This window comes from Phodopus roborovskii, unplaced genomic scaffold (genome assembly GCF_943737965.1).
Source record: "Phodopus roborovskii unplaced genomic scaffold, PHOROB, whole genome shotgun sequence".
Classification (NCBI taxonomy): domain Eukaryota; kingdom Metazoa; phylum Chordata; class Mammalia; order Rodentia; family Cricetidae; genus Phodopus; species Phodopus roborovskii.
This window is the reverse complement of record NW_026126434.1, coordinates 22465001-22476578: the sequence shown is the minus strand read 5'-3', so window position 1 is coordinate 22476578 and position 11578 is coordinate 22465001. Positions and strand designations below refer to the sequence as shown.

At 47.5% G+C, this 11578-nt stretch overlaps 1 protein-coding gene across 1 annotated transcript in view; it reads right to left on the bottom strand.

Annotated features, from left to right (window-relative positions):
• Positions 1-6142: 6142 nt before the first annotated feature.
• The window catches only part of Ftcd (formimidoyltransferase cyclodeaminase), a 12829-nt gene continuing 7393 nt past the window's right edge, over positions 6143-11578 (bottom strand). Inside the window, exons 9-14 of the mRNA XM_051186953.1 lie at positions 11373-11502; positions 10983-11144; positions 8588-8631; positions 8240-8378; positions 7497-7595; positions 6143-6487 (exon numbers count right to left, since the gene is read on the bottom strand). Of these exons, the coding sequence (XP_051042910.1) occupies positions 6401-6487; positions 7497-7595; positions 8240-8378; positions 8588-8631; positions 10983-11144; positions 11373-11502 (661 nt within the window). The 3' untranslated portion in view covers positions 6143-6400. The remainder of the gene's footprint in view (positions 6488-7496; positions 7596-8239; positions 8379-8587; positions 8632-10982; positions 11145-11372; positions 11503-11578) is intronic.

The following is an 11578-nucleotide window of genomic DNA, read 5'->3' as shown; positions in this document are numbered from 1 at the left end:
CCAAAAGGTACCAACTGTCTACAGCGTCACTAGTGAGTATTCAGCAAAGCCTCAACATGGACAGAGAGTTCTCGGCTAAAATTGCCACCCTGGGATTGTGAGCTGTCTCTTAGTCCCCAGTCAGGGCAAAGTGCTCTCAGACTACCCCGTTCATTGCTTGAATGAGATACTCATGGAAAGACATATAATTAATGGACTGTAGGTGGACAAGACAAATGGCTATCAAAAGTCAGTCTTACTTCAGTTGGGTGATGTGGGCTTGCTCATACCCTGTGCGCCTTCCACACTTACACTCCTGGAGGCTCCACAGAGAACCGTGGGTTCTCCAGGACAGGTGGGTGCTGTTCTACATAACTTAGCATGGGCTTGAGTAGCCTAGAGTTTATGATCTTGGGTTATGGTACACTTCAGACAGAGGCTTGTCTGGTGTTCATGAGACCCTGGGTTTGAACCTAGCACAGGAAAAAGAGGAGAAAAGACAAAAGAACGCATGGGTTCATAGACATGGATGCCAGAAGCCCAGGTGTGAAGTGGGTAGGGCTGGGCCTTCTTCCTACACCGTGGAGGATTTATCCTAGGTCTCGGGCCTAGCTCCAAGCTGGCACACTCCCCTTGTCTTTGGCAGTGGGAAGAACCACAGTGGTCCTTCGTTCATCAGTCCAAACTCACCCTTTCCTATTTTTTTCAAAATTGAATAAATTTTTACTGTGCCTCTTCAACAGGGGATGATAGGAAAGACTGTTGTACTTTTCAGTATTTTACACAGATGTAGGGGAAAATTTTCCAGCTCTGGGGACATAGGATTTCATTCCCAAAAGCTGGATTAAATAAACTGGTATGGACTCCTTGAGTTTTCCACTGGCTCTCCCCTCATAACAGTAACAAGCTCTAATTAGTTGTGCAGGTCTTGGGGCTAATTTTACCACTATTTCTGGTATTGAAGATCTAAAACCTGCTGTTTTAATCAACAGCCACTAATTCCACTTCAGATGTGGGTTGCTTTAGTGGAATCCTGGCATCAAGCCATGTACTCCTGCTCTCCAAACTTGCCCATTCTCACTCACTCTGCCTCGGAAAGTCTGCCTGCTCCAACCTAAGGACAAGGACGTGATGTCTTTGAACTTGTTTGAATATGGTTATCAAAAGCCACCATATCCTGCTGCATTCCCGTATGAGCAGCGAACATCTCCCTCTGGGGGACAGTTGGTGTCATCTTCCTTTTTCAGATTTTTGTGCGTTTGGTGGACCCTTCCCACTTCTTTTGGTTTATCTTCATCAGGCACCTTATTTTTTATTTGATGAACACTTAGCCTTTGTGTACACATAAAACGCTTACTTTAAAAAATGTTTATACTCACATGGCTCTTACTAGTGCTCTTGGCTACATTTTAGTGTTTCATAATAACTTATGCTTTGCAAGAAATGGATCTCAGTTGTGGTACTGCAAAACTTGGCAATGTCCTTCTCAGGCAGCTGCTCCACAGCCTACAGCCACTGAGAAATTACCGGTATCTCCTAGCTACCTGCTTTTCTCCAGATTGCCCTTTTAAAAAGGATACTCATCTCATTGGACTGAGGCCCTCCATACTCCAGTAAAACCTCTTTGCAATGGGTGACATTTGCAAAGACCTTCTTTCCATGTAGAGCTATACTCCAAAGTACAGAGCTTTGGAAGTCAACATGTGTTTAAAGATAAGCATCCGTGCTGTAACTGTCAGACATCTACTCCTTGACACTCTGCCATCTGGCTACACAGCCTGCAGCAGAAAGGCTCTAACCTTAACTCTGTCTCCCTACAAAGAAGCATACAATGTAATAAACCCATCTGCAAATAAGCCCCACAATCAGAGAGTTAACCCAAGACTATTACACATTTCATTAATAAATCTGCAAGCTAGGAATGGGGGAAAACCTAGAGGGCCCCCTCCACTGTCCAGAGTGTAGACCACAGGACTATAACCAGAATCTCTCAGAGGAAATGGGCACCCTTCTCTGAGACACCAGTTCCTGCAGCTTCAGACCCAGGGTGGTATGAAAGCCAGTCTCCCAGAAGGGACTTTCATACATTGGTGATATGGAAAAGGGTTCTATCTAAGGGTTTCTATTGCTGTGAAGACACCATGACCATAACAACTCTTATAAAGGAAAACATTTAACTAAGGTAGAAACTTACAGTTTCATAGGTTTAGTCCATTATCATCATGGTGGAACATGGAGGCATGCAGGCAGGCATGGTACTGGACCTGAGAATCCTCCATCTTAATTGGCAGGCAATAGGAAGTGAACTAAGATACTGGGCATAGCTTGAGCATACATGAGATCTTAAAGCCCACCTCCACAGTAGCATACTTCCTCCAATAAAGCCATACTCACTCTTACAAAACAACACCTCCTAATAGTGTCATTCCCTTTGAGATCCACTCCCATTTTCTTTCAATTCACCAGTGTCCCTTCAACAGCCATTCCACACCAGTAAATGGTACCAAAGCCCCCCTCACCAACATCCCCTACCCAATGTATCTATACCACAGTCCCCTTGCAAATATCCCTTTACCAACATAACATTGTACCCTTCCCAACATTCTTACTGCAGTCTCCCCTCACCTACATCTCCTGACCTCTACTGTTAACATTCCATGACAGCCATACACACATCAACATTTTAACATCCTTCTACCAGTTTCCCTTCACTGCCTTCCTCTTACAATTACCCTCCTTCAACACCATCTCCTCATGCCCTTCCCCTATGCACCTTCCAGTCATGACTCCAATTACCACCTTCCCTCAGTACCATCTCCTTACTAAGTCCCCATCACTCCCTTTCCTTATCAGAATCCTCTCACTACTCTCCCCTCATCAGGATCTTCTCCCCATCACCTTCCCCTCACCAACATCTCCTCTCTGATATCCCCCCCCAAGAAAACCCCTCACAAATATTACCAACTACGATTTTCTCACTGCTGTGGTCCTTCTGATGGCCCCTTGCTTATGTGCTTTTAGACTTCTATGTGTCCAAGAATCTGCATATCAGTGGAATCAGTAGTAGCCAGTCTCTAACCCCCACCCCCAAAAGGTAGACAGGAGCATTTTCAGATGTTCCCAGAATCCTACACCACACTATGCTAGACAATACCATCCTAGGCCTCTCTCCATGGTGGGAATGGCCCATCTCCCACCCTACTTTGGGTCCATCATAGCCACTGTTCTAGATTCTAGTTTTCCCTCCTATGATGAAACACCAACAAAAAAGAATATGCTTGGCTTACATTTTGATCTCACAATCCATCATTGAGGGAGGTTGGAGCAGGAAGGAGATCAACCATAAAGGAATGCTATTTATTAGTTCATACCCTCTGGTTCATGCCTTGCCAGCTTTCTTATACAACCCAAGACCACCTGCACAGGGTGGCACTACCCACAGTGGTCAGGGTCTTCTTACATCAATCAAAAATCAAGGCAATTCCCCACAGATACGACCACAGACCAATCAGATCTCAGCATTCCTCAGCTAAGACTTCCCAGGTGACTCTTGTAGACAAGCTAAGCAGGATACCTCTTCATGAAAATAACACCCAACTACTCCTCCTATGCACCCCTGTGATATACATACTGAAGGGAAGAGTTTTAACCAACCGCTCTGCTGTCTTGCAGCCTCTCTGGGTTGCCACTCCATTTCCGGGTTACAGTGCTGGGGATATGACTAGGGTTAGGGACCTGAGTCCAGGACTCCTAGCAGAATCTCCTTTCTGCCTGAGGAAGGGTTAAAGGAAGCTTTACCCTGGGTTGGGGGACTGGATGGGATTAGTTACTAACCTTCTCTGTCCTCGATGTCCTTGGATATCAGGGGAAGAATACAGAATCCTACCTGTCATCTGCCCCTTCCCCAATCCTGTGAAGGATTTTAGTTTGCAGAGCAAGGATATAGGAAAGGGGCAGGAGAATAATTCTTGCAAGCGGAATATAGAAAATCATAAAGAATGAACGTTGACATGGGAGGAAGAGAACAGATATTATGAAAACAAGAAAGTTACTATGGTGAGGGGGCTAGTGGTCATGTTAGACTGATCTTGTTAAATACAACCAAGAGAAAGCCAGAGTATGAAAAAAGTTTCTCACAGGTCTTGGCCCACAACAAGGAAATAGGCCCCCAGCCCTGGAACAAATGATTCTAGATAAACAGCCCTGTGTGGGTCACTCCTGGCCAACAGACAGTCTGGGGACTTTCCAAGTCATTCTATGGTTTATCCTTTGAATAAGAACAGGTCGTTCTTATTGAGTGATCACTCAAACATGAGATTATACTTTGTAATCAATCACCTTGTGCCCCATGCATATATGCTGATTGCGGTCTTTCTCTATAAAAAGAGAGCCTGAACCCTTTGGGGGGTGTGCAGCTTTCCCTGAGATTGCTGACACTCAAGTGCACTCGTTCAATAAACACCTCTTGCTTGTTGCATCTCCTGGTTTTGGTGTTTGTGTCATAGGGCTCTCCCATCGGCCCATCAGGACCCCAGAATTAGGGTCCAACACCTGGGCCAGACTCAGTTTGAGACTAGCAGTTCAGACAGCCATGAAAATCCCATGGATAGAGCAATATAACAGCCTCTGTATTCCCACCCCACTTGCAAGCATAGCCATGGCATGCTTCTGCATGATGACCATGGAAAGCTTTCTACACAGAGCTCTGACCAATGACCCTCACCACTGAAGGTCTATGGAATCCTGAGCCTCAGAAGAGAGTGATGCTCCTGCACCAGTGCCACATCAGCTTGTTCAGCCTAGCTCTTCCAAAGCTAGGGTCATGCAGCCTCCAGCCTACTAGTGTTACATAGGTGTGAGTTCAGGAACTCAAGACTTACACACACACATACACACCTGGAACCCAGGTTGCTACTGCGAAGGACAAATAGAATCAATTTAAGCAACGATCTTCAGAACAGCAAGGGGCAAAGTCCTGGAGTCATCCTTGTTCTATCTCTGGCAGAAGCACAGGCATTTGTTATATACAAGTTAGCCAGGCCCTTCACCAGAACTGGGCCCCTCACAAGCACATTGACAAGTTCCATCTAATTTGTGGGAACTGAAGGATTCCACCCCTTTGCCTGCAACACAGGCCAGTGTCCAGTCATGTTGATGTCACCCCCTGGTTGATGTCTCTTCCAGGAAACAAATGGCTTAAATTTTCAGATAGCAAATCTGTCCTAAAATGCATTTAGATTTTCTGCCTCGCTTAAGAAGAGTGTACTGCAAGCTGTTTTCTTTTTATATACTTTGTTGACAAGTACAGCCATACTTGGGAGATTGTTCATGGAATGGCAAATCTGAAAGTCATTGGGATGGTTTGTTTTGGTTTTTGGTTTTTTTTTGTTTGTTTGTTTTGTTTTGTTTTTTGTAATGGAAAAAGAGACGAGAAGTGGAGAAGTGGGGATGGAGGATGGGGTGAGCCCCTGTGAAGGTGGCATGGAAGCTAGGAGTCTAGACTGTCTAGTGAAGGGAGAGAACGCCCTTACAGTCCTCAGGAGCCAGACATTCCCTAGTGTGAGGGCTTGCAGCACTACAGTCTCTGTCCCTTGCTACATGGCTATGCTGGCTGCTATGGTGTCAACTTGACACAGGCTAGAGTCATCAGAAAGGAGGGCGTGTCGATTGAGAAAAGGCCTCCATAAGAACCAGCTGTATGGCATTTTCTTAATTAGTGGTTGACGTGGGAGGGCCCAGCCTATTGTGGGTGTGGAGCCTTCCCTGGGCTGGTGGTCCTGGGTTCTCTAAGAAAGCAGGCTAAGCAAGCCAGTAAACCGTACTCCTTCATGGCCTCTGCATCAGCTCCTGCCTCCAGGATCCCGTCCTGTTTGAGTTCTTGTCCTGGCTTCCTTCAGGGATGAGCAGTGATGTGGAAGTGTAAGCCAAATAAACCCTGTCCTCCCCAACTTGCTTTTTGGTCATGGCGTCTCATCACAGCCATGGGGATCCTAAAAGAACAGCAATGAACCCAGTGTTCAGAGCATCCTAGAGCTCTGGAAACCCTGAGGCTGAGACTTTCACTTCATTGCTCATAACCCTAACCCTGCTTCCAATCCCAGTCTCAGCCCTTGGCCTTGCCCCCAAACCCAAGCACACCAGGCAGGTTTGTGTTCAGAATTTACTAGAAGCCGCAGATAACAGGGTGTGTTGGGCTGAATGCAGGAGACCACCCTCAGTTAGGCCCTACTCCCTACCCCAAAACCACCTCCATTGCATCTTCTGATCCAACACAGACAGCTGTGTGTAGAGCCCCAACATGACACTGCTGATGTCATCATGCCTGAGTCCTCCCTCCAAGTAAAGCTTAGGTCACTTAAGATAGCTAAGGAACACTGGAAGTTGGACCATCCATGATGTGCAGGGTTGGGGGGGGATCTCTTCACTCCTTCCGGGCTTCTAGGCTAGCCAGCACCAGTGCAGCCTGGGTCTTGGCTTCCTGCAGAAGGCTGGAGATTCGATGGTGCATCTGACAGACAGAGGGATATGTCACCCTACTATCTCCATGCTTGCTGTGGCCTGCCTCTCCTGACAGAAAAAAAATCCCAGGCTCCTACTGCCACCTCCCCATGACATACCCACCTTACAGTGACTGGGGTCATCTCCTGGGTGTGTATGGGGGGATGGAGGGCTTTGGTGACAGCCATACCCACTAACCCTCCACAGATTTCCATCCCATTTCTTTTACTTCTCCCCAGACTGCTGAGGGTAGAGCTGTGTCCATAAGACCCAGAGGGGCGGGTTTCACATAGTTCACACTGTCTGAAGTTGATCAGGGAGGGACTAGACACCAAAAATGCCCAATTGCTAGCATTCTATTTAAGGACTGAGCCCCTAAAAAAAGCCCTTTCAAAATTGTCACAAATATCTAAGAAACATGCTTAAGAATGGCTGCCAGAGCTTGGGCAGGGAATAGTGTGTCTGCTAATTGACAGAGAGTTCCTTCAGAACAATAAAAATGTCCCTGGAACTTGCTAGAGCGATGGCTATGCAACACTGTGAATGTGCAAAAACTCTACTGAGTTCTATACTTTAATATAGCAATTTGTATGTGCTGTGAATTTTACCTCAATAATACAATAATACAATAAAATAATACAATAAAATTGCCATGCAGCTGTTATGAGTGCTGAGGTTCAGTTCCTCTCTTAAAGCAATTGTTTTTCCATTCCCTGGGGTGTTGGTGCTTGGGGGTCCACAGCCTGGAGTGACCAAGCCTTCAGTTCTACTGTGACATCAGGGAAGGTGGTGTGGGCACTGGGATACTATTTAGCAACTTTTCATCTTCTAGCCAGGTTTGGACCCATGGGAAGGAAAATGTTAAAGATGCCTGCAGACGCCTGGTCACCCTATACCCATGGCTCCTGTAGAGACAGGAAAGGCCTATTCCTTCAGGGACCAGCAAGAATCATCCCTGCCCACAGCAGACATGACAGACCCTGGGGTGGGGCCTGGCATCGAGTCTCCCCCCTTCCCACCTTCTGTTTAAATGCATCATCATCAGTCATGTCCTTCAAGTTGATGAGCACATTGAAGTATGCGCCAAACACACCTGTCTCCAAGGCCTTGACTGCCACCTGAAGAGACACCAGTGAAAGGGGCTAGTTCTGGACCCACAATGCCTCTGTGCCTTTTGAAAATCTCAACCCTCATGTCAATACTGAGCAAGCTGACCTATCCTATGGGTTGACAGGCAAGGGCTCCATGCAGGGACCTGCATTCTTCATACCAATAAGCCTGACCCTACCCACAGAGGTCAGACTCACATGGTTATTTTGGTCTGAGACCTGTCCTTGGAAAAGGAATCCACTACTAATTGGAAGATGTGGTTCTGAGAGGCTGTGAAGGTAGAAGGTATGCCATCAATCCCTCTGAACCTGCCCTCACCAACTGTTTGTCTGTGAACTAGAGCCACTCCCAGTAGAGAGGACCGCTTCTCTGGGGCCTCTGGACCATACACAGAAATATACTGCATATTGTAGGGTTCCTAGGTTAGTTGGAGGGGTCATAGGCCATGACTGTTTTGTCCCATCCCCCCACACAGGACACCCATGAGTGATGTCTACTTGCACAGGCTGTCTCAGGTATTTCCCAGTATGTGGAGTGGTGATCTGTAACTAGAAACTCTGAAGACACCTAAGTTGCTGTTAATTGAGGGACAACATTGAACAAAAATGTAGATGTCACCCTGAGCTGTTATGACTCCCTGTCACCCTCATACCTGCAGGTCAGACAAGCAGGCCAGGTTCCCACATAGGGCCAGCTCCTTCAGCACTGGCCATAGCTGGGACACAGTCTCTGCCAGTTTCAGGGGCACAGCAACTGCCTGTCTCAGCCCCTCCTGCAGAGCACATGCACGCCTAGAACCCAGGGGGTGATATGTAAGTTGGAGGGCAGAGTGCATTCTCACCCCAACCAGCACAGTCCCTTCCCAAAGGCTGAGCACACAGATACAGGAGTGACAAAAAGATCACTCACTGCCCATGGTGAGCCTGTGCCAACTCCCCAGACACTGAGACCCCATGGCCGAGAGGGTCCAGCAAGACCACTTGGCCAATACTGTGCTCACCTGTCCCTCTCTTCTGGTGTGTTCTTAGGCAGCTTTATTGCCTCCTGTAGGAAAAAAATGACCAAAACACACATGGTGAGTAACCATGAGGAACTGGCTGTGTCCCTTGGCCATGCTGGAATGGCATCGAGGAGGACGGTGTCCTGGGACATGGCAGCATGGACAGCACTTATCCAGGGCCTCTAGCATGGGAATTTCCTACTGAAATGCATGTGCTACAGACAAGGACACCTCTTTTGGGGATGATGTTTCTGTTGCTGTCTGTGGTCTATAGGCCTTGGCACCTGGGTCTGGGTGTCACAGGTCTCCCAGGCCACCTGGAGAAGACAGGTGAGTGGCATTTTCTGAGGACCTTGCTTCTAGAAAAAGACACCAAGAGCCTTAAAGGCCCCTGAACTCTTCCCATTGTCCTCCCCACAGAACCAGGTTCTCAGAGTCAACTCCAATTTAAAATAATACAAACAGCTTTACCATGTCCAGTCTACACAGTGATGCCAGAAGCTCTAAGGCCTTCTCTGCCATGGTGCCACATCCCTTGACCCTGGCCATCTGTAGACCTGGCCTTTTCCCTAAATGGCTGCAGGTGAGGTTTTACAGGGAGGGACTCTGTGTGTAGTAAGTGCTGTATGCCCCAGCCTCCCACAACCCCCTTCAATCTTGCAGGATTGGATAGGGCAGACAGAATCTGGCTGGGGTGTGCCCACTATTGTCTGGTGTATACGCCTAGATCTCTACCAGAAAATCATTAACAGTGGCCCTTCCATCAGCCAGGAGTGACAGCAGAGGCTAAGCAGATACTACTGTCCCCAGCTTACATGTCACTCTGTCCTGACAGGTGCCTGTCCTCAAGCACAGGGAATGTGGCTCTGGATTTAGCTTCTTGTCTTTGCTGTGACTTCCCCGCTACATCCCACATAACCAGTTCTATTTCCTAAGTTAGTTCTTATCATGTTTTCATTTTTATTGTTTTTATGTTGTATTATTTTTGTTATTGTTATGTTTTATTGTTTCAATGAGAAAAGTACATACCTAGCATTTTGCTTCTATAAACTTCCTAAGTACTTAGTGGCTCTTTCCTTGTTTATTTGTCCATTTATTTCCAAAAACTCAACATTACACAAACTTCATTTTATATTATTATTTTGTATCTTCTCATATGCTTTTGATGTTTATTGTCTGTTTTCTTTGTTACCTTCAGTTAATTTTCATTTATCTTACTTTCTCTTATAGCTGTTTTTTTTTTCTTTTGTTTTTTAATTTTTTCTTTTCTTTTCTTTTAAGCAGTCATCTTATTTCGATACAGGGTTTCTCTGTGGCTTTGGAGCCTATCCTGGAATTAGCTCTTGTAACCAGGCTGGGCTCAGACTCACAGAGATACGCCTGCCTCTGCCTCCCAAGCTCTGAGATTAAAGGCGTGCCCCATAACACCCAGATTATTTCTTACTTCTAATCCCCAATGTTAGATTTGTCTCTGAATTTCTAATATTTATATCTAAACTAACGTTTCTCTTTAAATGCCTCTGCCTCTCTTTGTCTTTATATCCCTGCCTGTGTCTGTGTGTGTGTCTGTCTCCACCTGTCTGTGTGTTCACATGTCTCTGTCACTCTGTTCTTATCTCTCTGTCTCTACCTCTCTGTATCTTCCTGTCTGTGCATGTCTATCACTGTGTGTGCCAGTCACTGTGCTAATTTTATGTGTGTTTCTCTCTGTCTCTGTGTATGTGTATCTCTCACTTGTAATCATTTCTTTCATCTTTTCAGAGTCTGGCCCTGCATCCTTGCCATGTCCTCTCGTCTGCCCACAACCTGTAATTATCTTTCAAGATTGTTTTTCTACCTCCAAACTCTCCCTGTGGTTCCTGTCATCTTATGGCTGAGAGGTTCTTTCTAGTCTAAGTCCCTAATCTCCACATTTGTCCTGTTAAGGTTTCTATGACCTCCTCGGAGATCTGGCCTGTTGGAGTGGCAGGGGGAGGGGCAGCTGTAGTTTGCCCCTCACAAGAGTACAGTGCTGACCTCCACAGTGGGCCAGATGACCTACAGACAATAGGCTTACTTCATTCAAGGTCTCTAGAATCTGGGGTTCTGCTCTCACACATCTCTGGCCTGGAAGCCAAGATCCTGGCTGGCTAGTTGTGGGAAGTGTCTGCTCTTTTCTTCAAATTGCCAGCCACTATTCCTCCAGGATCCCCCATTCTAGGGTCCTACCCTCTTAAATTCCCTTCCCTGGGGCAAGTACCATGCTCTCCAGGCCTGAACCCTCAAGTTTGCTGAAAGTAGGGGCTCCTAGAATAGTGGCAGATCATGCCACCTTCCCAGTGCCCTGCCCCTGGCTCCAATGGCTACTATGGCTAGCAAGCCTACGTCTGGCAATTCCTCAATTCCTCGTGCTTACCAAATAGACAGCAAAGGCCTGGGCATCAGCATCCACCAATGGGATCAGCTGGGCAGAGGCCGCATGGAAGGGTGGGATCAGGCGCCGCATGGTGGAGTCCAGGTGATCGAACTGGCGCCGCCCGTAGGTCATCTGTCCCACCATGGAGGCCAGAGCTGCACCCTGGTAAGGAGCAAGCTGTGGGGGCCTCCCGGGATCCTGGCCACCCTGGGCCAGAGTCCAGCGGGGAACCCCAAGTACAGGGGGATGAACTCTGGTGTCTCACCCAGCAGAGTTCCCCACTACCGAGTCCCCCTGAGTCCCACACTCCAGAATCCCCCATGATGAACCCCGCCCCTGGCCTGGGTCCTGCCATGGTTCTGCCCTCAGTGGGTCACCTCAGGTGCTCACCATGGCTGCAACAGCCGCTGCTACAGAACCGCCGCCTGGGGCAGCAGAGCGGGCGCCCACCTCCCGAACAAAATTGAACAGAGACTTGTCCATCAGGCTCTGCTCACATCCACTAGCTGGAACCAGGTACCTACCAGTGAGAGCGGTTTAAAGATGGAGAGGCATACCCCTTTAACCCCAGCCCCAAGCGGAGAGCCCAGAGGGGG